The sequence below is a fragment of the Alligator sinensis genome, unplaced genomic scaffold (assembly GCF_000455745.1).
Source record: "Alligator sinensis unplaced genomic scaffold, ASM45574v1 scaffold720_1, whole genome shotgun sequence".
In the NCBI taxonomy this organism is placed as follows: domain Eukaryota; kingdom Metazoa; phylum Chordata; order Crocodylia; family Alligatoridae; genus Alligator; species Alligator sinensis.
Window position 1 is genome coordinate 1,937,439 of NW_005842026.1, and position 27,804 is coordinate 1,965,242.

General features: G+C 41.4%; 1 protein-coding gene across 9 annotated transcripts in view; it reads left to right on the plus strand.

The window, feature by feature from the left end:
• The window catches only part of HEATR5A (HEAT repeat containing 5A), a 129,900-nt gene that overhangs the window by 63,144 nt on the left and 38,952 nt on the right, over window positions 1-27,804 (plus strand). For 7 of the 9 annotated variants that reach the window (XM_025202451.1, XM_025202447.1, XM_025202449.1 and 4 more), the window contains 12 exons: window positions 1,553-1,652; window positions 2,527-2,636; window positions 8,371-8,534; window positions 8,646-8,821; window positions 10,844-10,949; window positions 12,152-12,342; window positions 14,692-14,851; window positions 16,880-17,069; window positions 17,662-17,831; window positions 22,372-22,398; window positions 24,219-24,357; window positions 27,191-27,370. In XM_025202451.1, the coding sequence (XP_025058236.1) occupies window positions 1,553-1,652; window positions 2,527-2,636; window positions 8,371-8,534; window positions 8,646-8,821; window positions 10,844-10,949; window positions 12,152-12,342; window positions 14,692-14,851; window positions 16,880-17,069; window positions 17,662-17,831; window positions 22,372-22,398; window positions 24,219-24,357; window positions 27,191-27,370 (1,713 nt within the window). The remainder of the gene's footprint in view (window positions 1-1,552; window positions 1,653-2,526; window positions 2,637-8,370; window positions 8,535-8,645; window positions 8,822-10,843; window positions 10,950-12,151; window positions 12,343-14,691; window positions 14,852-16,879; window positions 17,070-17,661; window positions 17,832-22,371; window positions 22,399-24,218; window positions 24,358-27,190; window positions 27,371-27,804) is intronic. The other 2 variants (XM_025202448.1, XM_006022255.3) reach the window with 1 other exon arrangement.

Below are 27,804 nucleotides of genomic sequence, written 5' to 3' on the forward strand. Positions count from 1 at the left end.
CTGCCACTCCACTCCCCAGCACCATTGCTACCAGCCACCCAACACAGCCCCTGCTCTTCCTGGCACATGGGTGGAGGTGGGGCACTGAGCCAGGGCTGCGCCGGGTGGCTGGCAGTGGCAGTTCAGGGAGTGGAGCAGCAGCAAAATTTGGGGTGGATGCAGTGTCCTCCCAACACTGCTGGCCCACGCTGAGAAGATCCCCATGCAACCCCGGCTGCAGCCCGCCTCGCCCCACCCCACACAGATCTCTGGGGGAGGGGAAGCACACTCCCCTCCATTCCCTCCTGAGGTGCAAGCAGTGGCGGGAGCTGCCTACCCCCCACGAGCCGTGGCTCCGGCCCCCACCCTGCCTGGGTAGTGCCTACCCCTGCCTCCTCCCTCACCACAGGGGGGGTGTTGATCTGTCCCCTCCCGTGCCCCTTCCCTCCCCCACAAGCAGCTGTATCGGAAATCGGTCCAGTATCAGTTGATATGCCTCCTTAAATATTGGCTATCAGTATCAGCCCCCAAAAAGTCTATCAATGCACCCCTAGTCTAATTTCCTGTATATATCTGTATAAAAATACAGTAAAAGCTATGTTATCTGGTACTTTACCATCTGGAATGCTCTATTAACTGGCATCTGGCATCTTGCGCACCACTTGCCAATCGACACAGCAGAAACGAAACCAGAAGTCCCACCATGGCACTTTCACTTTCACTGCTGCAAGCTGAGTCCCACTTCTTTCTCACAGCCCGGGGCAAAGTAGCTTGTGCGGGGGCCCCCCTCACTGTCCCCTGGCACACTGATGCCAGGGAGTGACAGTCCTGGCGCACCGGCTCGGCTGAAGATAAGTTTAACTCTTACGTAACTGGTATATTTGATTAACTGGCACCCTCTCCCCCCTGCATTCCCCATGGATGCTGGATAACAGAGCTTTTACTGAAAATACTTTCTGCAGTAACTGTAAGCTAATTTTTAAGGGAAAACTGTCAAATCTGGAAGCAGATTCAGCCAGTTCTTTTGTCCTTTTTAAAATGAAATCATTCTGTTCTTGTGAATTCTATTTCTTTAAGATTTTTATTAATTTATTTCTTTGTTAGTTTATTTCTTTTACATTTCGTTATTGAATAGTGACTGTTTCCATGCAAGTAATGCATCTTCATAGTAGGGTGAAATATTTAGAAAAAAATAGTTTTGTATTTGTGGTCTGTTGTCTTTGCAGTTCCCTTATCTCAACTACTAGTTTAAATGCAAATATATCTGTGTGTCTGTGTGTACACGTGTCTGTGCACGCGTGTGCACACACAATTAAAAATCAAGAAATTAAAATCAATATGGTGAGATACCAAAATAAGTGTCCTTACTTTCAGAAGGGCTGAAAATATGTAGCTTCCATTGTAAGCTGAAGAGCAAGAGCTCCATTGAAGAGCTAGCTGACTTTTTCCTTACCTTTTAAAATCATAGGTCAGAATTGCTATATTTTTTATATTGTGTTTTTGTTCTGAAGTGATCAGTGAGAAAATGTCATAGAATTTTCTGGTAATTCCGACGATCCATTTCTTTTTCCAGCTATCAAAAGTTTTGTTTCGTATTGTGCTGGTCTGCTTACAGATGAAGTAATTCAGAGACTTCTTCCTCCTCTCCCATGTGCTGTTGATTTATTGACACAGTAAGTTCCACCATTTTAAATTAGGTTCTAAGCTGTAATACTGTTAGAAAAAACAGCAGAATCTTCTTCTGGTACCTTGCAATTTTAGTGAATGGTCTAGAAAAAGTGAACATACTTAAAAGTAGTACTTCATGAAATACAAGGGATATAATAGACATTCACCTACAGCGTTGCAAATTCCCAGAAATTTGCCTTGCCTGTTGCAATGTCAGGCTAAGAAAACAAAAATGAAATTAATATATCATTTGTTAATTGCATTTTTGTCAGACTGTCTCTTGTTGCTGTAATCAGATATTAATGATTTCATTTTCCTACTTATAAACGTAGCTGGATAATAGTTATGTTTATACAAGCTCATTTTTATAAAACAAATCTAACACAGTTCAAGTTTATCTAGAGCAGAAAGAGTTTATAAATGGACATTTCTTGTGTTAGGATTGCTGCATAAAATGGGAGTGTTTTCCCCTTTATATGTAGTCGCTGTACATATGTTTGTATGCATCTTAAATCACTGAACGTAGATATGTTTAAAATGTTTTTGTTCTCGGCTGGAATGTAGAAAGACAAACCTACAAAAATGTTAATGGCAATAAAGACAAGTAGAACTCCACACAGTATAAAAGCTTGTTATCTTTCCATGATACTACATGAAATAAATCTTTGAAATGCAAAATCCCTAGTTTTCTAAGTTAATAGAAATGCAAGTTGCTTGCATTTGTGTTGGCATTGCAAATTAGATAGCAGCTGTAATGTGTGTTGCTTCAAGGGGGGTGAATAGAAATTGCAGAACAAATTAAATTAAATCAGTAACTGAATATCATTACATAATGTTTGATCTCCTTTAACATCTGTGATGTGTTTCCTACATTTTCAGGCTTCCTTCATTATGTAAATTGTATGGAAATCCTTTAAGAACCTCTTCAGTTGTTTACAGGCTCAAACTTTATGAATTATTGGCTGTTCTGCCCCCAAAGACCTATGAAGGTAGGTATTTTCTTACAGAAAAGTATTGTTATGGGGAAAACGCCAAAGGTTAATTTGTGAGCTTTCATTTCATAGCACGTATGCAGCTAGCAAGATTTATTTTAATCTTTTTTTGAAGTGCCAGTTTTACTATCCAGGTTGATGTCATGAAGTTTCATTGAAGCCACAGTATTTTTAGATTTCCTGAGTGTTCGTGGTTATCCATTCCCTCTGTTAGCAATGTAGAGTATTTGTCTTGATTTTTTTTATTTTTTTTGGTAGGAATGTGAAGACTGTTATGGTTTTAATTTAGTATAAAACAAATGCAAGTGCCATTATACTAATCTCACTTTCCAATGCATCCTAAGTTTAGAAGGATAATTGTAGTATAAGCTAATTATACCGTCCATCATGAGATTTAATTTCCTCTAAACTGCTTTGACTAACAATTTATTACAAATAAACATCTGGACTCCGTGTATGCTACAGACTGCTTAACGTAAACTTTATTTTAAATATGACATAGTTAATCTTGGGAAAGATTGACTTTTCCGTAGCAGAAAATAATTATGTTAGCAGTATTTTGATTTGACAGTTTAATGCCAGTGATCTGAGTAGCATATAGTACTCAATTAAAATTTCTGTGTACAGATTCACAAAGTTAGTTTGGCTAAAATGGACAAACAGGTCCATTCAGTAGTTCTGTAGTGGGCTGATGGGAGCAGCTGGAGTGCTTGACAGGAGAGAGTAAGAGATTTGTGCTTTTCAGCTGGGCAGGGGGACCATTTGCTTCCTCAACCCCTAAGTCAGCTCTGACCTCAATATACTGAAAGTATTTCTCCCCCTAATAGTTATCTGCTCCATGGAGAGGTGTGTGTGTGTGTGTGATGACCAAATTAGTGGTATGGAGGGCCTCCCATATGAGGCGCGACTGAAGTAGTTCATCTGCTTGAAACACAGCAGTATGGGAATAGGTAGGACAGTGGGTGCCAACCTTTTTGGCAGGCATGCCACAAACTAGCCTCCCCACTCTCCAAATGCTACTGTGATCCCCCTTTTCCCCCTGATATGCTGATCTGCTTTCTACCCCACTTCCCTGTACTCCCTGCCTGAAATGCTACCCATAACTATCTGCTCTATGTTTTGTCTACAGCTGTTCCCTGCCCTCTCCTGGACCTGCTGTGTGTCACACACAGGGCACTTGTGAACCGTGCCATATCCCCTGATACAGGATATCTAATAGAAATTTATTTTCAAGGTCCTTTGATGTTCAGTACTGTTAACTGTATTTTATCTAGCAAAGGCAAAAAGCTTTGTGGAAGAGCTGAGTTTAAAGACATTCCTTTCTTTCTACAATATAATCCCAATATGACAGCTCAGTATAGAAGCTAGTAGGGCTTAGTATTTAGTGACAAAAATGTCACAGTTATATCTGAAAACATTGTGATTATGCCATTTCTAATGTTTTCTTTTATTTAACTTGAATTGTTGGAAACGTGTTGGATCAAACTGTACTTTTAATTTGCATTGTGTCCCTTTTTCAGGGTTCAGAGAAGCATGTAGGATGAAGAATTTGATAGATCAGTTCATAGTGCTTTTTTTCGTCTGATTCGTTAGCCAGAACTTGGGGCTCTGCCAGTTGTTTCTGTTGAGGAATAGATAACTTTGATATAATTTTATTTGCAAAGAATGTACAAAATCCTGTGTCCCTGAATACACGAGGACTCAAAGCAGAATATACCACCATATTTATTTCAATACAAGATACGAGGTATTTTTCCCAATCAGCATGTGGGGAAAAGCCCTTCATCTTATATTTGCATACAAGGACACCTCATTAAACATACTGTCTATCATGAAACTGCTGCCAGAACCATCATGTGTTCAGTAATGTAAACCAGCTAGGAAATAAATTAAATGCAACCACCAGCGAGCATGACTATATAACACATGGTCCATGTTTGTCAAATGTACTGATGGGAACTTACCACAATGATATGTTAGTGCAATCCATCTGAATAAGATATATGATAGTGCCCATTGAACTCAGTTCCCTTAGTGCCAACTGTGTTTAAAATGATGGTGAGCCACTACACTGAATACATTTTGACTCCCTCTTCATTCCCACAGCTGAGTTGTGCCTTTCTTTCCCATTTCCAATGATTCCTGTTTCTTCACCAGCCTTAACTGTCTAGCAAACATCACCAAATGGGGCCCCAAAGTTCACCCAGAATTCCTCTGTTGCCTCCTCTGTCAGCATGTTGTATACAATTAGTGTGGCCCTGCCCTTTGTGAGGTGGAGCTGGCCCAGATTACCCTACACCTCCTTCTGCATAACAATTTTTGGAGCATCCCAGGGCTTGTGACAAGAACACCAAGTTCCAGTCATGAGTGGGGGGTAACTAGCACATGGATCCTTTGTTTGGGATATCTGGAGTACACACATGCTGAGCTGTGGGGTCATCATAATCAGCAGTCCCTCACAGTCAAGGATGATTGTCTTATATGATTGTCTTACTTGTGGGCCCAAAGATGGGTGACGAGGCCAATCCAGGATCAACAGGTTCTATTGCAACTCGGGCATGTCTCTCTGTGTGGGGTAGGTGGCTCTGGATTCTAGGCTTGGTCTGTAACACACTGTTTCTGCTGCTCCCACTTTTCTGTCTCCTGTTATCATTGTGAGGTTTCAAAGTACGGAGACCCTTGCAGTAGACTCCATTTGGGACAATAGTCTCCCATGAGTTGATGTCAGTGTTGCAATTTTTTCAATTTGGCCTCGAGGACCTCCTTAAAGCACTTTCTCTGCCCTCCTCTTGAACATACGGCTTGACTGAGCTGGGAAAATAAAACTTGCTTTGAAAGTCTGGAGTCAGGTATCCATATGATGTGGCCAGCCCAGTGAAGTTGATACTAGATGATCCTCCCCTCCAATGCTTGTGGTGTTTGCTTGCAAAAAGATGCTAGCATTGGTGCATTTGTTTTCTCACTGGATTCAAAGGATCTTCCACAGGCAGCATCGATGGTTCTTCTCCAGCGAATTGAGGTGTCTCCTGTATGTTGTCCACATCTCAGCTCCATACAGTAAAGTAGGGATCACAACTGCTTGATAAACCACAAGCTTGGTTTTTCAATCTAATGTTGCAATCTTCAAGCACCCATTTCCTCAGGCATATGAAGGCTGCACTTGCACATTTTAGGTGATGTTGGATTTCTTTGTTAATGTCAGCCTCCTGCGAAAGATGGCTTCCAAGGTACAGGAAATGCTCAGCATTCTCCAGTCTCACCATAAATCTGAATTATCAGAGCTGAGAACTACTCATTAAGAACTTGTTGATGGAGAACCTTATTCTTCTAAATGTTAAGCGTCAGTCCCATTTTCTTGTATGCTTCAGTAAAGACATTAACAATTGCCAGAAGGTCAGCTTCTAAGTGAGCATACACTACAGCATCATCAGCATACCAGAGCTGATCAACAAGAGGGTTGGAGCAATGATGCAGCCTTGCTTAACTCCAGTCTTAATCTCAAAGGGATCTGTGATAAATCCATTACTGAGATACACCACTCGCCTACTGTCATGGAGCAAACAAAAAATGATGATGAATTTAGGTGGGCGTCTGTATCGCAGAAGGATCCTCCACAGTGCTTCTTCGTTGACAGAGTAAAAAGCTTTCATGAGATCAAGGAAAGCCATCTAGAGAGGTTTATGTTGTTCCTGGCATTTTTCCTGCATCTGGCAAGTAGTGAAGATCATGTCAGTTGTGCCTCTTGATGCCCTAAACCCACACTCAGATTCCAGGAGGAGCTCCTCAGCAAGTGGAAGGATACAGTTCAGGAGGGTTCTCTCAATGATCTTTCTTGTGGTGAACAGCAAAGCAATCCCTCTCTAATTTCCACAGTCAGCCCTGTCTCCTTTCATGTTCGAGTCACAGTGTCCCTGAGGTCATCTGAGATTTCCTTATCATTCCAGATTCTTAAGGGCATGGAGCTGCGATGTAAGATCCTCTAGCCCTTACTTGAAGATTTTTCCAATCTGCTCCATCAGGAGTTCCATCTGCTCCCGATGACTTGTCATTCTTCATGTATTTGATGGCTTTCCTCACCTTGTCAAGGGTTGGAGGGATTCTGAGATCATCTCTGACTGGGTGTTGTGGGATGAAATTGAGGACATTATCGTCAACAACAGTCTCAAATGAGAAGGTCTTCAAAATGCTTCTTCCAACTGGTGTTGATGGCTCCCTTTTCCTTGATCAGGTCTCCATCCTTAGGTCTCATGAGGCATGTTGGTATAGTGGGGCATATACCCTACTTACTGACCCCTTGTTACACTATTACCTAAAGATCCCATTTGTACTGATAGCCTGTACAAGCATTAGAATGGCTCTTCCTGATGGGATTTTCATAGTCTATTTTTAAAGGTTTTGGAAAAGTTCATAGCCACATAATGAAGCAGATGTTCTGTTACAAAAATTACATGCAATAATAGAATTAGAACTTGTATCAGGATACTTGTGCATGAGGGAAGGGGATACAAGATAGCACCTCCATTTCTTAGCTTTTGAGAACTTGACTTTTGCATGTTCTCTTAAGGCAATTTTTAGGTAACTGGCATAGTGTTTTGTCAACAAGATAGATTCATGTAGCACACAACTGCAGTGCAGTCTGCCACAAGGTATGGTGCCAGAAAATGTCCTCCAAATCATAAAGCCGGAGTGGTGTCATTTTAATAACTTAAGATATGACTTTAAGCTATTGTAAATTTGTGTATTAGGAGACGGAAGCTTGTGTAAACATTCCTTAAATATTAAATTACCAGTGAATGTTTTCATTAGATTCTTTGTTGGTACAGGCGCGTGGCATCTTACGCAGGGGTAGGTTCCGAGGTCAGCACGTAAGGCAAAAATTGCGCATAATCAAATCACCAGCCATTTAACTAGCGGCGACTGCCTCTGCCTCCAAAACCTCCCGCTGCTGCCGCGGAGCCGTGCTTGGAGCTGTGCGGCCGGCAGCAGCAGCGCAGCGTGGGGTGGTGGGAGGGATGGCTGCATGCTACCCGGCTAGCACCGTGCTGCCAAAAGCTCCTGCTGCTGCCACAAATTGAAGTAAACTTAAGCCCTGCCCCCTCCCACCCCGCGTAAAATTGAATTCACACAAGTTAAATGCACGTACGACACGACTGTACTGTATAGTGTACTTTTGCTGTCTGATGAATGCAAACTTGTGAAATATTTGAGTCTGTAGTACAGGTCATGGCTGTATACAGTGCTGTGTAGATAGCTGGTCAAGATGTTGGGGAGTATTTTAAATAACATCCAACTGCCAGATAGTTGAGTCCCTGTTTTATCGTCTCAAAGTAATCTTTTGAAACTTGAAACTAACTTTCAGAAAGTCACAGGAGGAAATTGTCTTTTTCTTGTCCTTTCCCTTTTTTGTCCACTTCTCTTGGCCAACAAGTAACTTGGATTAAAAAATGTTGGTCCATTCTTTTCCAATGGAAAAGTCCAATAAAGCTAAGGCCACAGTCTTATAACTTTTTGGTTCTTTTCTTTAGTGTTCGGCTGCATTGCTGTAATTGTAACCACATGCCGTTCAGCTAAAGTTGGTGTTTGTGTGCTAATGTAGCTGTCCTGCCTCTTTGAAGAAATTTCAGGGATTGGGTGTCTTAAAATATATTTTACGGTAGTATAAATAGCTTGCTTGTTTACCAACCTGTCAATTAACTTTGACTAAAACTGTCATCTTCCATATAATTTGCAGGAAACTTCACTGCTGTTCTGAAAGAGCTAGTAGCTGACTTGACTGCCCCTGATAGTCAAATGGATGCTTCTACAGTCTTACTTCCTCCTCTTTGTCACCAGGATGATATTCTTTTACTTGGCCCTTTATTGCAGGAGACTGACCACAGATTTATTGAAGATCAGGTATTTGTTGTTCTAGCATAACTGTTAAGTTAATACTTTCTCATTTGGCAGGTCAGCACTAGTTTTTGACTTAGCCAGGAAACATAACTATCATATTTTTCCCTTTTGCAGCTCGTCTTAGGTAACAATATAGCTGGAGGAAGCCTGGAATATGACCCTCATTCAATTTATGATAAAGTTGCAGAAGGTGATTCAGTGCCTAAACCCCTGCCTCCAACAATATTGGTTATCAGTGCAGCAGCCCATCTCTTTGGAGTTATATTTTCCCACACAGCAGAATGTCAGAGGTAAAGTATTTACTTCAGCTAATGAGCAACTTTTAAGAACCTAAATCAGGGTTCACATAGTCACAGTCTTATAGAAGATATAATTTAAATGTTATTGAATGTGAGGGATATGAATTATGGAGGGAACTTTTATGAGCTCAAAATGTAGGTTCTGTACACAATCTGAAGACTTTAATTCATAGAAAAGTAGAGGCATGTATTGCATACTAATTGTTAAGGACTGTAGGAACTAAGGAAAAATGGTAGAAAGTCATGTAAAGTTTAATCTTCTATCCAGCTGACAGGGCCAGAGAGAAGTTTTTTTAAGATGATGATGGAAGAGTAAAAAGGAAAAGAAGGTGGTTTGGAGAGTCCAAAAGAAACATCCCAAAGCAGTTATTTGCAAACACAAAAGTACATAAAGAAACATCAAAGCCTTCTTCCTTTATTTAAAAAAAAAAAAGCCATTTTGATTTGTTTATAATACAGTTGTATGATAGTATTGATGGTGGAGGCATGGAATCCATCATGATTTTTGTGTGCTATTGCTGGCTCCCCATTTTCTTACTAGTAATCAAGATAAATGTTATCACTTCTTTATCGCTTGGTATTGTCAAAGCACTACACAATTAATCTTTAAGCGAACACAATGACTAATGATGGTGCTTCTCTATAATGTTACACAAGAGGCAAGTGCTCGTTTGATGGGTCCTGACTCCTACTGTCAGCTAGTACAGATGTGGAATACTGCAGTGCAATTGTGCTTTGCAGATCTCTGCTTTGAGTCGTTCCAGATCCGCCATTCTGGCTGACTGAGCAGCACTGTTGAAAGCGCTGAAGGGAGTCTCATCCAGTTTAACTAAAACAGAAGAAAGCTGTGAAATTGGTCTTTTGAATGAGATGGTATAAAGCAGGATCGGAGGGAAGTGGATTGGTTTTGCTAAGCTTCAGCAAGCATCAGTTGTTAAATCTGTATTTTATTAAGAGACTGCCGCTTTCCACTCCATTCCCATGCCCTAATTGGTGCCTCTTTGTGTTTTCCTGTCTATACCACCCCCAAATATGTATGCCCACACCCTTCCCAGCATGATTACCATGCACCCTTGTAATGTGTTTCTTTGCTGTTCATTTTCTCTCCTTATTTTTACTTCACTGAGTTGACTTCTCATTTTTTGCCCTTTTCTGTGTGCTCGTTCTCCCTGCCTCTTTCCTTCCCTTCCTCTCCTCCCCCTCCCCCCCCCCTTATTGTTTTTATCTTGTTTTTTACTTGATTCTCATGACCTCCACTGGTAGCTGTAGATAACTGCTTCTAATTATTTTTGTACAAGACATCCCAAAATCTATACTGCCTCAGGCACACAGTCTCAGTGTGTGATTGCCATTCATTGGTAACCATGTAATGAAACTGATTTTTATGAAAGAACAGCCAGTATGGATGACGGGAATGCATACACTGAGAGCAAAGAATTCCTGTAGTGGGCAGAGCTGGCTAACAGTGTCACTGAAGCATGTGGGGCAGAGTTGCAGCAAAGTAAGAGATGAGCAAAGGACAGAAACATAAAGAAGTACAAGAGAATTGAGGAAATGCTACTTGAAAAGAAGTCTTAGAGCAGTTTACAGAGCACTGATTCTGCCTTCTGAAGGTCTGTGTTGTTATTTCAAGGAATACCTCTGCAAGCAGTATGCTACTGTTTTATAAAAGAGTTTGAGGCCCTATAAAAAGCTAAAATATGGCCTTAATATGAGACAGATATGCTGAAAAGCTTCTAGCAAAAGATACAAATATGTACATTACTTTATACAAAGTCATAATATATTGTGCATATCTACAAAGAAAATACATCCACCTGAATGAAATATCTCCTTTGCTAACATCAGACGAGTAGTCAATGAAAAGCTCTAGCTGAATGATGATGGCAAGATATTAGAAAACACTTGAGGCTTAGCATGTTGCATTTACCACTCAAGTGCTTCTATAATATAAAGATTTTGCTTCATGTTTAAAAAAAATAGCTTCACTTTTTTTTTTCCTTTCGATTTAAGGCTCCAAGTATTAGAACAACTGTTGGATTCCATAAAGCAAACAAAAGGTTCACGACAGCAGATAGTGCAATTAAATGTTGTTTCTGCATGTTCTAGTTTTCTGAAGGTAAATCTTTTTATTTTTATGAACACTGCTTTTGTTACTAAAACTTAGTGGCATTTGGTTTGAATGCAACTCTGATCCTGTCATGGAAATGCTTCTAAAAATCATCACCACAGCGATTTGTGAATGAAGTCACAACAAGGGCTTAGTCTCTGTGTGTGAAAAATAAGTCCTGCTGGTAGCCATACCATAGCAGCCTCCAGGACTGATATCTGCATGCATGATTCCCCACCCTCCTCTACACTGAAGGATCACAGCTGGAGCTTTCCTGTATTTCTAATCTCCCCTCTTCTAGGAAAATAAAACATCAGAGTATAGCAAAATAAAGGAAAATTGGATCTTTTGCTTATTCTATCTTCCTTTTGATTTTTTTTTTTTTTTTTTTTTTTAATTCCCATTTCTTTCCCTCTCTCCAGCTCTCATTTTCTTCTGTACATTCTTTGGCCCTCTTAAGATCTGGATGAAAGGTTTTTTTCTGAAGTGTCTTGTCAAGGCCTTTTCTCTTTTCTTCTTTCTCTCAGTGTTTCTCTTGTATTCTTCATAGGTCTTGTTTTGTCTTTGGTTGGAAAATATCCTCTTCCTTTTACACTGCTCCAAGTGTCGTGGCTGTTCTTACAGTCTTTCTCTTTCCCATTCCCTTAGTAATTTTAATGTCTTCCCTTACTTTCTCCTCCCCAAATATATCCTTACCACTTGTTTCCTGACCTTCCCTTTTCTGCTTCTCTCCTCTCAGTAGATTAATTTACTTAAGGAAGAGGGGCTCTGCATACTGCTCTTCTTGTTCCTCTTTCCTCTGAAATGTGTGAGAGGTGGCTGTGTGTGTTCATGCATCTGTGTGCATGTATTTGTCCCTCACAGAAGAGGTAGGTCTTAGTGATGATTTTTTTTATCCTCTACTCCAGTAATGTAGAGTGCAGTGGGTGAGCAAGGCACTAGCCCCTGATACCCACTTAGAGGAGTGCCTGAGGATTTTAAGTTGTCATATCTTGTATACTATATTCCTTTGGAGTTTCTCTCTGTAAACTCTGAAGGATAGGGAGGAAACCTTGAATTGCTTCACAATTAAGTATAAATGGTCTGCTCACATAGAGAACAGTACATTTATATGAGTATGTTTGTGTGTATATATATATTATTGCTATGGTTTATGACATTTAGAATAAAAAGTTAAAATATCATGTAAAATATTAAATATTTGTTTTTAGCACTTGGCAAGCTGCAAAGGAAGTTTAGGTCCAGAAGAAGTTAAAAAAGCTGCACTAACCTTAGTAATGGGTGCCCTGGAAAGTAGTAACCCACTTTTAAGGTGTGCTGGTGCAGAATCTTTGGCCAGACTGGCACAGGTGGTTGCTGACATTGCCTTCACTGCAGGATTGGCCCAAGTTAGTTTTGACAAGTAAGTTGCTTTTAACAAGTGTGTTTATTAAGTTGTCATGTGAACTCAGCATGTCCTGGTAATATTTTTAAAATAAAGTAATTCATATATAAACAACCCACTTTTTTGAACAATTTTAAATCTATGGAGGAGAACAATACCAAATTTTTTACATAGTTTTTGCTGTTTTAAAGAAGAAAGACCTGTTTAAAAAAAAGGAGAAATTATGCAGGCATATATGAATAAGTAAGTCAAATCAAATTGCTGGAAAAAATGGCTGCTACATCATCTGTACCTTTTTAATATGTCATTTTAATAGGATAATCATTGTGTATCAGAGTTGAGGCCGACCTTTTGGGCAGGCATACCACAAATTAGCCCTACACCCTCCCCAAATGTCACTCTAATCCCATCCCCTGTCCAATCTGCCACTCTGCCTTGTGCTTCCTGCCCTGTAAGCTCTGCCCAATCTACTCTTCCACTTCCTGCTTCCTGGCTATGAAATACATTTCTGGCATATGAGTTTAATTTCATACATTTTGTTGTATTTTATGGTTTTTCCCCTTATTCAGAAAACAAGGTGCAGACAGAAGAGCGCCTCCCCGTTTAAACTCATGGTGCTTCATAGGAAGCACTATGAGTTGCTACGATTCACCGCGCCCAACAGAAGTTAGCTGCTGGGTCCCAAGGGTTCAGGAATCCAGATATTGGCTGTAAGCCTGCATTTGCCCTCATCTGGCAACAGTCCTCTCCCCTCTCAGGCCTGGCACTGTTTTTAGAATGGGAGGGGGCAAAGGGAGCAGAGGGAGCTCATTCTGCAGGTTCTCTGGCTGGCGCTGGAGGGTGGGGTGGGTGGATTGGAGCCCTCCGTATCCAAGGGTGGCTCTAGTTCACCTGTCCCACCCTCCAGCACTGGCTGAAAACTCCCAGACTGAACTCCCCAATCTGAACTCCCTCCATGCCCTCTCCCCCCCTCCCATTCTAAAGGCTGGGAGGCAGCTCAGACAAAAGTTACTGAAGGCACTCTGTTTTGGGGTGTCTTCATCTGAACCCTCATATAATGAATGTTCAGATTTTTGCAGGATCGGATCTTTTAAAAGTGTTGTAGCTGTGCACTTCTATTTGGTCACGGCTGTAGAGTACCTTCTGTGGTCAGATCAGGCAAAAATTGTCATTACTGTCTATATTTGCATATACAAGTAATTTTGTGTTCAAGTAGAGGGAAATTCAAGCAATCCTATAGGTACAGGAGGCAGAATTAAGGTGGTGTTTCAGGTTATCTTCAAACCATCATAAAGACACTTAAAATGGGAGCATTCACCTATTAAAGGATGTTAACTTGTGTTAAGTTATGCCAATTCAGACGAGGGTTATCTTTGATCCATTTTACCCAGGTTGTTCCAGAGTATTGTTAGTCTGGTCCAGGGAGGAAAAAGGCTCTATTTGCATTCCTCCGGGATGCAGCATTCCCAGCTTTTCCCACTCCTTCGCTCCATGGACAAACTTTCAACCCTCCTGAACTCTGCTGCCGTAGGGCTGCTGCTGACCCCAAGCTGACCACCCCTTCCTGCTCCCACAGAGTAGAATATGTATGAAGTGAGCTGTCTGTGTCTCAGCTCTGTCCTGGTGTGAGTGCTAACCCAACTCCCCCCTGGCCCAACCCACTTCTATGAAACACATACAAGGTTTTGCTCATTCATTCATTTGTTTCTGTTTTTCACAATTTCTCCTCCCTGCCTGGTAAAGACTTTTCCCCTTCTCCTCCCACCCATGGCTCTGGCTGACTTTGCCTGCCTGCAGAGTGAGGGAAACTACATCTCTGCCCTGGAGGGAAGGCACAGAATATCAAGCTGCATGCCACCCTCTTACTTCCTCTCCCACCCCAGAGAAGGGATAGAATCCAGCTCCTGTTCATGCCCTCCTCTCCAGGCCCTCCAGTGAGAAGTCACAGTTGTGCAGGTCTGAGACAACATTAAGCCTTAACTTGTGACTACTCTGAAATTGTTCCAACTTTGAGAGCATAACATTCCACAGATTTAAAATGTTTTAAAAGTTAACTTGTAACAGCACCTTTAGAAGTTGGAGTCCAGCTGTTAAAGCCCCTGTGACCATGAGCTTCTCCCAATTGTACTTGCATTAAGAAGTGCACCTCGATTATTCTAATGGGTCTCTGGAATAAGAGATTATAAATTGTACTAAAATGGCTTTACACGTTCTGACAGCATAAACAGGACTTAACAAAATGTTTCTTGCTTTTGTTCTGAAGTTAAAGCACCATCACTTACTATGCATGTAGATTACAGAACAGTATCTCTTATTGAAGTCACATTTTCTAACAGCTTTATTTTCCCTTTTTCTTACAACTAAAAGGCTAAAATCTGCTAGGGATGTGGTGTCAAGAACAAGTCATTCTTTGGCTCTTGGATGTTTGTATAGATATTTAGGCGGAATAGTCTCTACACAACATCTGAATGCATGTGTTGGAATCCTTTATACGTTATCTCAGGACAGTACTTCTCCAGATGTACAGGTGCGTTGTTACGTATCTTAGATTGTCTGTCCTTAATAAATTTTGTGTCTGAATCAATGGTTCCTGGGAGTGAAAGTTCTCCTTGCCTTTAAGATTCATCTTAAACAACAAGCCCTTATTCAAAATTCCTGAACTAATATTTCCTTTTTTTTTTTTTTAATGTCTTGTATATTTACCTGAATCATGAGTTTTGCATAGATGGTACTTGCTTTTTCCTGTTCTAGATAAAATATGTTACTGTATCTGCTAAGTTTCCCGTTATGTAGCCATTAATCTTAATATGCATGATATAGTAAATAATTGGTGTCCCTGGCTGCTATGCTGCTGTGCTGCAGCTTGGTCTGTGGAAAATGTTATTGGTTGAGTTAAATTTGTTTTGAAGGTGAATTAAGATTTATTTTCCCCCCAAGAAGAAATTAATTATATGCCATAATCTCTATGAAACTATTTTAATAGCACATTTGTATAAAAAAGGGTATCTGTCAGACTCTCTGACCACGTGCAGCTATTACACTTTTGCCACTTTAGGCGGTAAGAAATCGGTCTGTACCAGTCTAAGATAGACCTGGTTTGATGTAATATCAGACTTGCTTGATCTAGGTTAGGCCAGTTTATCAAACGTCAGTGCCAGATCTGCTCATGAATCAAGGTAGGTCACCGTCCATCCATATCCCAGTTGCGTGTGCAGGTTCCCTGCTAACCTCTCCTTGCAGGAAGCTGCAGCTGAGCTGTTCCAGTTGAGTGCCTAGCCAGCCCCATCCCCGAGCACTCTGTCCATCAGCTGCAGACAGGGCAAAGGCAGAACTACATTCCCAGAAGTGGGGCTTGCAAGCTGCTGGGGGAGGCAGTGCTAGCAGCACACCCTGCATCCATGGCCGAGTTGGCACAGCACAGTGCATGCCCCTGCCCTGTCCTGAGCCCCAGCTCCCTGTGCTGAAGCCATTCCAGGAAGGGCTCAAAGGATCTCCCCCTCCTTTACCTCTTCCTGAGCCAGTGCCATGTGAAGCCAGTGCTGAAGCTGCTTCTCTGCAGACATGAGCTCCAGTCCCAGGGGGGCAGGGAGCAGGCAGCTATGCCCTTGCAGCTGCAGAGAAGCAACTTCAGCCAGAAATTAAGCACTGACTGCAGGGTGGGGAGTCCTGCAAGTTTTTCCCTGAGCTGCTCCAGCACAGAATCCAGGGCTTGGGAGGACAGGGTAGGAACACTGTGCCCTGCTGGGAATATGGGGTGTACTGCTGGCACCATCTCCCCCAACAGCTCATGAACCCGGCTTACTCCCCTCCTCTGTCTTGCCTAGAGATGACCCCTGCACCTTCTATGCCAGTCAAAGTCCAGGAACCCCCATGCCATTGAGTGGGGGCAAGTATGCCTCCCTCTGCTGACTGCCTGCAGCTGCCAGCTGTCTGACAGATGATAGGGCAACAGGGGAAAGCATGTGCCTGACAGCCAGTCAGAGGTGGCACAGCCATTTGGCTGTACTCGGCTGCATTCAGGAATCTCCAGCATTCTGGGAGGCGTGTGAGAGTACCCCCAGCCTTTTAGCTTCAGCAGTGCAGGCATCTGCCTGTCTCCCCCAACTGAAGAGCAAATATGAGTGCCTTTTCCTCCTGATCCAATCTGCACAGCTTAGAGAAACCCGTAGAGATTTGTTCGATTCCACTTTAGGCTTTTTGAATATCTGTACTCAGCCTCTGTTTTTTAATTGAGGGGTATTATAAAACACTCATAAGGTCTGTGAAGTTAACTGAATGCTGTTGTTTGTCAGCTCTGTCCACTATCTTTCGTATACATAGGAGCACAATATGGCATGTAAGGGTTGAGAAGAGTGACTGAGACTGCTTTAAAATATTGTCCAGCACCACTTTTATATTCAATGTAAATCTATACTTCTAGTCTTTATCTCACACTTAAGAGCATTAGGTGCATCTCTGTGTTGATTTTTGTTTAATTGCAAAATTTACAAACTAGCATTTAAGCTTATTATATTATATACCTAGATATGACATGAGAATATCTTTTATTTTACAGGCTTGGGCACTGCATGCTCTAACGCTGATAATAGATTCAGCCGGTCCTTTGTATCATGTCCATGTGGAACCTACCCTTTCCCTTGTTCTCATGTTGTTGTTGACTGTACCTCCAGCTTATGCTGAAGTTCACCAAAGCCTTGGTCGCTGTTTAAATGCACTTATCACCACATTGGGTCCTGAGTTGCAAGGTATACTCAAAGAGAGTTTATTTGATTTAGCAGTGAGAATATGGTTATGCTCTTAATTGAAATTTTGAAAACTAACTGTGTGCTAGGAACAAGTTTAGCATTTTTCCCCTTACTTGTGAAATGGGATGCGAGAGATCTTTTCCTAAGCCATGTATTCACAGAATGCTTGTGTAATGACTACTACACTTCCAGGATGAGCATTTTTCAGGTACCTTTTTCCCTTGCCTGCAGTTGGTTCTAAAAGTGTCTTATTGGGCCAAGAATGGTTATGCTTAGAGGATTTTATATGAAAAAGTTGAGAGCAGATCTGCCAAAACATTTTTTTTAATTAGAAGCAGACTTTTCAAATGCAGATGCCAAAGAAGGCAGATTTGGGTATTTAAATATAAACACTTTGATTTTGCTATAGAGCTGTGTGTGCTGCACACATTGACAACAGAGCATAATCTCATATATATTCCAGCATTCTTTAATAGGGCATGTGAGATCTGTGTCATCTGAGGGGGGAAAGGCTGATTACTGTGGTTCCAGAGGAAAATGAAACTGCTAAAATTTTGAAGTGCCTTTTTTATTATTATTATTATAACTGCAGGCAGTACTACCACAATTTCAGCCTTAAGAACTTCCTGTCTCCTGGGCTGTGCAATGATGCAGGATAATCCTGACTGCCTCGTTCAGGCTCAAGCCATCTCTTGCCTTCAGCAGCTTCATATGTTTGCGCCACGACATGTCAACTTGTCTAGCCTTGTCAGCTGCCTATGCGTGAGTATGGCATTGCAAATGCATTTTTCCCTGTATTTTAAAATGTTGCAACATTTGACTAGAAACATGCTATGTTTTTTAAAACAGCAGATATCAGTTTTTGAAATAAATGTAATGGTACGTTTTTTTCCAAATGGTGCTTTTATTATCAAGCATTGTTTAACACTGAGGGGTTTTGGTCTCTTTCACATAAGCTCAGTCATTCTCTCCCTTCCACTTACTATTTATCCATTTCCCTTCTTCCTTGCAAGATCCTACAGTATAGAACATCTGCTTTATAATAGCAACTGATAACACATCCTGCCAGTCTTTCTCTGGCTCAACTTTTGATTGACTTCAAGTTATGAGCTTGGTGCCTTTGTTCTAGGTTTTACCTAGAACCTTTGCTCTAGGTTTCTGGCTAGTATTTCTTATGAATTGCTTGTGGGAGTGGTTTAGGTTCACTTATTAACGAATGATTACTTTTTTCATGCTCAATATTGAAAAGTAATGGAATTACTTATAATGCAAAGAAATCCAAGTATAGTTTGCTCTTCGTGGCACTTTTGTACTGCAGGTGAGCCATTATGTTGTAGCCTTACAGCTCTATATAAACAGTCTTACTTCAGTTTGCACGCATGTCACAAAAGTAAATGGCATCATTTAACGGTCCCTTCTCAGATTTTCTTTCAGTCTCTTCTAAAATATTCTTGTATTACGCAGCTTCATTTTAGCTAGCAGCCATTTCTGTAGTATGTAGTCCTGTCCAGGAAAGTAGACACAAAATTAATATCTCTTGGTAGTTATTGAGCTGTCTGATTCTCTCTAAAAGATATGGTTAATGTTTTCCTATAAGATCCTCAGCACCAAAGCAACTTCTAGTTGCCCACATACTAAGTTGTTTTGTCATTTTTTTCTGATCACTGCGCTCCTGAAAATATTCTTTTTATGTTTCCTCACAATATATAACGTCTGGTTCCTTTAGAAGTTTCTAGAATCAGAGAAAGTATTAGTTGGATTGCAGTTGCCATCTACATGATTCATTCCATTTCCATGTATGTAAATCTCAGGAACACACCATTTTTTTTTTCTTCAGAAGCCAAGAGAGTGAATTATTGGGATTTTACTAGCATCTCTGCCTTCTCTGTCTTGTAGAAGTTCATCAGTGCCTTTTCTCTGAGTAACTTGTGTGTATCACTGATAGGCATAGGCTCTGATTTCTCATGGAATGCAGATTCTTTCTATAGATTTATATGAGGTGCTCATAGAAATGTATCTGCAAGATCCAGGAGGAAGTGGAGGGGAAAAAAACTTGTGACTGACTTTGAGCTCTACGTTATATTTTACATTAGGCATGAGCTTGTTACTTTTGGAGGAACAGGTAACCTTAAAGGATCCACCATCTTTGGCGTCCTTTTCTCTTGGTAGGTAAAACACATTTCCATCTGGGAAACGCTACAGAATCCAGGATCTGCTGTCCTGTTGCTCAGCTGTTAATAGCAAATTCAAATATTTGAATTATCTTGTCCACTTCCCTTTATAGTAGTGCCCTTTAATATACACACAAACTGATCTCTCAACTTCTTAGTAAGGATTTAAAAGTAGCATGTTGGATTGTGGTCTTGTATTGTTACTACAGTACTCTGACTAAAATACACCACCATGCATTTGTCAAATTATGAAATACTTCAGAAATAGTTAAAACTCAGATACATATTGTTAACATTAGGGGTGCGCTGATAGAGGTTTTTTGGGCTGATACCGATGGCCGATTTTTAGTGAGCCATATTGGCTGATACCAATCCAATTCCAATATGCAGCCAGGCAGCTTCAAGAGCGGCATCCAGCTGGTAAGTCTGTTGGGGAGTGGTGGGGAAAGAGACATGGTGGGGCAGATCAAGCCCCTTGCAGTGAGGGCAGGAGTGGGGCTTGGGCAGGGGCAGGTGCTACACAGCTGGGGCTGGTGCTGGACAGAGCCACAAGCAGCTCATCCAGGAGGCGGGGGGTGGCTCATGCTGCTGTGTGCACCCCAGGAGGACATGGGGGAGGGGGGTGTTCCCCCAGATCTGCGCACGGAACAAGGGCAGGCTGTTGCTGTGAGGTCAGGGCACCGCCGAGCTCTTCCTGGCAGGGGGCTGGGCCAGGATGCACCCAGAGTGGGCAGCAGCAGCACTGGGAGGGAGGATATGTAGGCGGGGGGGGGGGGGCTGCAGCCACCCCAAAATTCACTGTAGCCCCTCCAACCCCTTCTTCCAGTGCCACCTCCACCTGCCCCAAGTACAGCCCAGCTCAGCCCCCAACTGGGAGGAGCCCAGTGCAGCCTTGGCCCCAGTCTGCAGTGGCAGCCCACCCTCGCCCCGCGCGCAGGTCTGTGGGCACACAGCTCCCATGCTGTCCCGGGGCTCATGCAGCAGTGGGATCTGCCTCCCAGACAAGCTGGTCCTAGCTCCACCCGTGCCCCACTCCGGCTGTGCAGTGCCTACCCCTCCCCCGCTCCACTCCCTCCACCACCTCTGGGGCCTTGATCTGCCCTCCCCCTCTCCCTCCCCCTCCCATGCCCCTTTCCTCACAACAGACTTACCAGCCAGACCTGGGTGCTCTCCGTGCTGCCGGGTTGTGCTCCTGGCCACCTGGTTGCTGTGCTGTGGCTACGCACTTGCACAGGGCAATTTATTGGCAACGTTATCGGCCACATCAGCCAAAAAAAGCCAATTGCCGATATTGTCAATTTTTCTTGTATTGGTGCTGATCCGATATGGGACCCATGAATCGGTCTAGTTAACATTCAAGGGCAAAGCATATTTTCCATGCACATGTGTGTGTGCGTACGTACATGCATACACTCATTTTAAGTTTACAGTAAGCTTTACAGAGGTGGATTCTTGCACCCACACAGAGCTGCAGTGAGCTTAATGGAATTCTGCTTTGGTGTACATTTCTACTTGCTAAGAGGTTTTTGCAGAACTGAGACCGTCCTTGCCAATTTATACAACTTGGAAACTGGCGATAGGTATTGCAGTTATTGTAATGAATGAGTGAGGATTGTTGAAGTCAAGCCATGGTCCTGTAAAGCTCATCCTAAAGGAAGAGTCTGGTGCCCGTGTTATGTTAGAGTTTCATTGAACTTGATGGAAAATGGCTGTCTTAGGGAAGAAGTATAGGGCAGCATTTCTCAATCCATGGGTCACGACCCAAAAGTGGCTTACAAGAATATATGAAAGGGTCGTAAACAAGCTTAAAAAAATGGATCAACAAACTTTTAAAAATGGATTCTCCTTTAAAGAAGAAAAATCTGGGAAATTGTGGGTTTTGCTGTGCAGGCTAGAAGAATTCCACTGGGGGTAGGGGGCAGCATGCCGGGAGTGTGGGGCACCAGCTGGGCTCAGGGTTGGGAGTGAGGGGCACTGGTAGGGCCAGGCAGCTGTTTTCTGCTTAAACTATTTACTGGGTTGGGACTGACCATCAGTGTTTACAAATGGGTTTTTGTACACACAAGGTTGAGAACCAGTGGTATAGGGTATTGGCCTGGAACCTAGACTGTGTTTTACTTTGGCTTGCTACGTGGCTGTGAGGCAGATCACTACCTGGGTGTAAGCTGTCTCATCTTTGAAATGGGGCTAATGATCTTGATAGCTTTTGTAAAACACTTGGTAATTATTATTATTTCACTTACCCTTTTTGCAGAGAAAGTAGGAAGAAAAGTAAAGAGGTTCTGATTCAATTTTTTTCTATCCATGTTCATTGAAACCCCATCAATGAGAAAAGATCTGAAAACATAGTTGTAGAGATTGCTGTTTGTAATATCAATGGTACTTTTTATTAGAGTAATATTTGTGTCTTTTTTCCTGTTTCCCTAACTCCACACTTTGATATATTGGAAACTTTCTTTAAATTCAAAATTTATTTTGGCATGTTTTAAGCCATTTAATAATCAGGTAAATTGCTTTTTAAAGAAAAAAATAATAAAACCAAATAGTCACCCATCCCCCTCCTCACGTCCTCGTCCCACAAATACCAACTTTTAGAATGTTCCTTATCTAGGTGGAAGACTTTCTTCACAGGGCTTTGCATCTAACTGCATGATACTTAACCTCTCTCTGCCAAGCCCTGGCTATTAAATTTTTGGTTCCAGAGAAAAATAAAAGTTTTTGCTTTAGCAACAACTAGTATTAACAGTGTAGCTAACATAATTGATGCACATGTCTAAAGTTCTTATTTATATATTTAGGAGTTAGTGAATACTCGGGTTTTAACCTTTAAGACACAAAGATTATTCAAATACAGATATTATATACGATAATGTGCTACTGTGAGTTGGTGCTATTTTATGTTGTTGGTGCTATTTATTGTAGCCAACTAACTCTATTGGCATTACACAGTTTTTAAACAATATATGGTAATTAGATTAAAAAATGAGGTTTTAATGACATATTTGGGATAAGACTCTGAACTTTACTATGTTTTGAATTTTTAAATTTAATGGTTTCCTTATCTAGTTAGTATCACTGTGGTATCTATTTTTTGGTTCTGTCATGATGGTTTGTCATTTGTTTTTGTGCAGGAGATCTTGTTGGATAATTCTGTGTTGGTAGGTCCCTGTGCCTTGATAATCCTAAAAATTTCAGCAGTTTGCAGTGCTGTTTTTTTATTATTATTATTTCCTCTTGTTTCTCTTCATGTTTAACCATTAATGTAAAGTAAAATATATTTAGCATGTCAAGTGATATTCATTTGATACCATCCTAACCAAATCCTTCCTAACCTTCTGCAGCTGGTGCATATATTTCATTTTGTGCACTTAATTTTCATCTGTTTGACTTCAATGTGTCCAGTGCAGAAAGGGAAATATTTGTTGTTTTAAGTTTGTATGTGTTGCTTGCATTGTGTTTTCCATTTTACCCTTGTCTTTTTCCCCACCCCCCACTTAAAATATGGGAGAATGAGAGATATGAAGAATGCCCTGCATTGTTCCAGTAACCTGATATGGGTGCTTGGGCCTTTCTCTATAAAAACAAGCTTGTGAACTGCAATTTTTAGCATGCCTCCAAAAACATGGCCTGCTTGAATAAATGTTGAATTAAAGCCTGATTTGTCTGCTTTAAATTTCAATTAAAGTTTCTTGCTGAGATACTAATTGCCTCCCAGTTTTTAAAGTAAATGTTACATGGTGTATATCTTTCATATCTATTCAGTTTATAATTAATGAGTTTTGCAGATTCACATGCATGTGTAAAAAATATAAACCGGAAGACAAATAAATTTTGTAAACGCAACTAAACTGTGATTCCATATCACTTGTTCTTTGTATACTTAATTTTTTTTTTTTTTTAATTTGACTAACATCTGCTGGCTTATCACTGACAAATGAGGAACATGCCTCACAACCATTTCTCTTCTTCTCAAATGCTCAGCTCTAGCTGTTATCTTTTCCTGACGATGGCAGTTAAGGGGACAAGTTTACTTAATTATGAAGAGTAACCTCTTTACCTTCTATACATCTAGATACACGTTCATTTTGGTTGATTTATTCCCAAATGCTCAGTGTAACCTCAACTTGAGTTGCGTTAAATTGGATTAACAGGGGGTTGAGCAAGGTAGCCACCTGACAACATAACACATCTGTGGATTCTTTAAGGACATTTGTAGAATTTAAATAGTCTGAGGTGTGATATTTGATTTTTCAGATAGTTTTTCTTGCCCAGGAGTAATTTCCTAATTTATAAAGAAGCAGCTAACTGGCAATGATCGTGTAAACCATTATGCTGGAGGTTTGGTTCAGAAGAGCTGATTGGTACCTGCCCCTAATCCTCACTCTCAGCATGTTTAAAATAATAAAGCATTGCTCCCTAATTTAGTTTGATTGTCATGTATCAAAAGAAACCTTAATCAACCTCTATTCATTGTTATTATTTTTGTCTCTCTCACTTTTATGCACAGGTTTATTACTTAAACCTGGTTCTCCTATCACTAAATACATCAACATTTTCTTTTAACAGTTAGAATTCCTAGCTCCAGATAATGCTGTTGTGAAGGGAGTTCTCTTGTGTTGCGCTTTTGAACTACACTGCAGTTTTGTGTACTGCATACAGTCATTCCTTTAAACTGTAATTCCACTGCCATTGAAGTCAATGGAAGTTTTTCCCCTAAGTTCAATGAGAGCTGGACCTGAACTAAACAAGCTATGTAAGGTAACTTCATTGAGAAAACTTTAAAAGTAGCAGCCATTACAGTAGTTACAAATTTTGCATTTCAGCTCTAAAAAGGCAGGCAAAATAGGATATTTATTTGATTACCGACCTTACAGTCTGTCATAACTTCAATCATTCAGAAAGTACTGAACTCTTGTTTTGCTGCATAGCTCCTATAATAGTTGCCAGACAACTTACTCCCTTTGTTTGCATATTTCAGGTGAATTTCTGTAGCTCCTACTTACTGTTGAGGCGAGCAGTACTAGCTTGCTTGCGCCAGCTTGCGCAAAGAGAAGCAGCTGAGGTATCAGAACATGCTGTTGCCTTTGTAAAAGATAACAGAGAAGACTTCACTCCAGGTAATACATATATCCAGTAAGCTTTGGGAGTACAGAGCTTAACTCATGCTAGTCTGGACTATTTAATCACTCTCTCCTGAGTTAAGCTTAACAAGCAGACTGCTTGTCTTGTCTTGTATTGCTTTTTTAATAATCTTTCACTCAAACTAGTTTTTTCTACTAAGAAATACTTTTAATGCCTATTTATTGCTGTTTTCAAGGCATCTCCGGTGATTAAATGCTGTAAACACTAGTTTTGCCCAAACTCAGAATTTTGTCATGTCTTATCTTTGTTTTTCTTATAATGCTTCAGATCCCTGGGCTATGTTGTTTTAACTTCCCTTTAAAATAACAATAATCCCTAACTCTCAAGCCTGCAGAGAGAAACTTGAAAATGTTATGTAATTGTTTAGCATTGCTTTTTTTTAACATTAGGTTTCAAAATATGAGGAAACAGGTGTCTAGGGAGAAGTAATTCAGGTTCTCAGATACCATAGTGATAGGCATAGTATTACACTGAGAACAGAATATTGGTACCTGACTCAATTTACTGTAAATTCAACTTGTTCACTTGACATCATTGCTTTATAGAATTATAGAACTGGAAGGGACCTGTAAGATCATCAAGTCCAGTCTCCTGCCGTGGGCAGGAAGTTATTGGTCTCAGACAAGCTCAGCAAGGTGCCTGTCCAGCCTCATCTTGAACACCTCCCAGGAGGGTGATTGCTCCCCCTCTGGGAGTGTGTTCCAGATTCTGGTGACCCTTACAGAGGAGAAGGTCTTTCTTATAGTTGGCCTGAATTTACTCTGTCTTAGTTTATGCCCATTGATCCTCATCCTTTCTTGGGTGGCTTCCTGAAGAGTTGCTCCTCTAGATCCTGGTACTTACCTCTGATGTACTTGTAGGTGGCTATTAAGTCACCTCTCAGTCTTCTCTTACTCAGGCCAAACAGGCCCAGTTCTCCAAGTCTCTCCTCATAGGGCCTTTCCTCCATGCCCTTGACCATACAGCTGGCCCTTTTTTTATACACTCTCAAGCTTATCCATGTCCTTCTTGAAGTGCAGTGCCCAGAGCTACACACGGTACTCCAGCTGAGGCCTCACCAATGCTGAGTAGAGAGGGAAGAGCACCTCCCTGGATCTTTTGGCCACACATGGACTGATGCATGCCAGAGTTCTATTTGCCCATCTGGCAACCTCATCGCACTGCTGGCTCATGTTCATCTTCCAGTCGATCGTGACCCCCCAAGTCTCATTCAGATGCTGTGCCAGCCTGTGGACCACCACCCATCGTGTAGTTATGATGAGGGTTCTTCCTACCCAGATGAAGGACCTTGCACTTCTCCCTATTAAACCTCATCTGATTCCATTTTGGCCATGAATTCAGCCTGTCAAGGTCATCTTAGATCTTTACCCTATCCTCTGATGTGCCCATTTCCCCACAGCTTAGTATCATCCATGAACATAATCATTGAGCTTTCCAGCCCCTCATTCAAGTCATTAATTAATATATTAAAGAGCACAGATCCCAGCACCGATCCCTGGGGGACACCACTGGAGGCAGCCCTCCAGGATGAGGCCATCCCATCAATTTACTACTCTCTGGGAACGACCTCTAAGCCAGTTGTCGGCCCACCTCACTGTAGACTGGTCTAGCCCAGTACGCTCCAGTTTGTATGAGAAAAATCTCATGGGAAACTGAATCAAAGGCTTTACTGAAGTCTAAATTACATCAACCTCATGTCCCTCATCCAGCTGGCTAGTTACCTGGTCGTAGAAGGACAATAAGTTTGTCAGGCATGATTTTGCCCTCAACAAAGCCATGCTGTTGCCTTTTAACACCCCATCAGTTACCAGCTTGTGATTGATGGCCTTGTAAACAAATTTTTAAAAGATTTTTCTGAGGACCAAAGTCAAGTTCACCAGACTGTAGTTTGCAGGGTCATCCCTCTGCCCTTTCTTAAAGATGGGCACCACATTGGCCCTCTTCCAGTCATCTGGGACCACTCCCAAGTTCTACAACTCTTCAAACAACTTGGCCAGTGGTGCTGCTATAAGCTCAGCTGGTTCTTTCTGGACTCTTGAGTGCAGGCCGTCTGGCCCAGCGGACTTGAAAACATCCAAGTGCTGTAGGAGATCCCTCAGCTGTTCAGGACTCATTTCATGTAATCTCATGTAATCATGTAATTTCATGTAATCGTGCTTCTTCACTTTGCTCCTTCCTGGCTGAATTGGTGATGTGAGTTTCTGCCAATAGACCCATTCTGTGAATTTTTCATAAGATATCAATTAGGCCCTTCATGTAGTTTTTCAATTCATCTTGTACTTTTTATAACTACAGCAGTAAATATTGGGCATACAATCAAATTACTAGTGTTAAATCCTTTACTAGCTTGCTGTTGGTTTAAAAGTTAATAACTGGAATAGCTCATCAGACATTTATCAGACAATAGAGAAATCCCTTGCGAAGTAATTCATAGACAGTTATAGAAATATTAACCAACCACCAAGTCCTAGTATCCTCACTGGAATGGATTTAGTAAATTAGCTGAACGTGGCACAAAACCACACTCATTGTGATTGGGCATTTCTTGACCTTAGAAAAATTATTAGGGTGTTATTTATTTTGGGCAATATTGAGTCATGTTTCTTCAAAGGTTGCTTTACATCCAGATGCATTAGGCATGAGATGGCATTTGATTTTTTGATACAAACAAAGATATTAAAAATATTTCAAAACCACATATTTGTTATTTGCAGCACATTTTGTGTAGTCTTTAAATACTTTGCATATCTGTACACCTGTATTACAGCAGTTTTGTGAAACATGCCACTCAGTCTTTGTTTGTAACAGACATTAACATCAGAGAAATAGGTCTGGAGGGGGCATTGCTGAGCTTGCTGGACAAAGAAGTGGATCAAAGATTGTGCCAAGATATCAGAGAGACCCTGAGTCATATGCTTACATCGATGGCAGTTAAAAAGCTTTCTTTCTGGCTGAAGCTTTGTAAAGATGTCCTTGCTTCCTCAGCAGGTAAGTCAGGGTTGGGCAGTTATTTTGGCTGGAGGGCCATTTAACCCATTTTGGTGAGCTCTCAAGGGCTGCAAAGATTGCCCCGCCCCCTGGTCACCATCTTGGAAAAGGAAGTCACTGGAAGTCCCTCCCCTTGGCCCTAGAAGTATGCGTTTTGGCTAGGGCATTTGCCATCTTGGAATTAGGAAAAAAAATGATATTAATTTGATTTTTTTTTTAATTGTTCTGATTTATGTGTGTTTGTGTAGTGTACATAGAGATGATTGCATAATAGCTTAAAATGAAGTCTTATTTTTGTATACTGTGGGGGGGAGGGTATGAAGGGGTGTGGGGGTATGGGTGGGTGGGTATAGGGTTTGTGGAGGGCTGTGGGTGTGTGTGTGAGTATTTGTGTATGTGAGGTGTGGGGGAGGGTGTGGGTGTGTGGGGGGGGG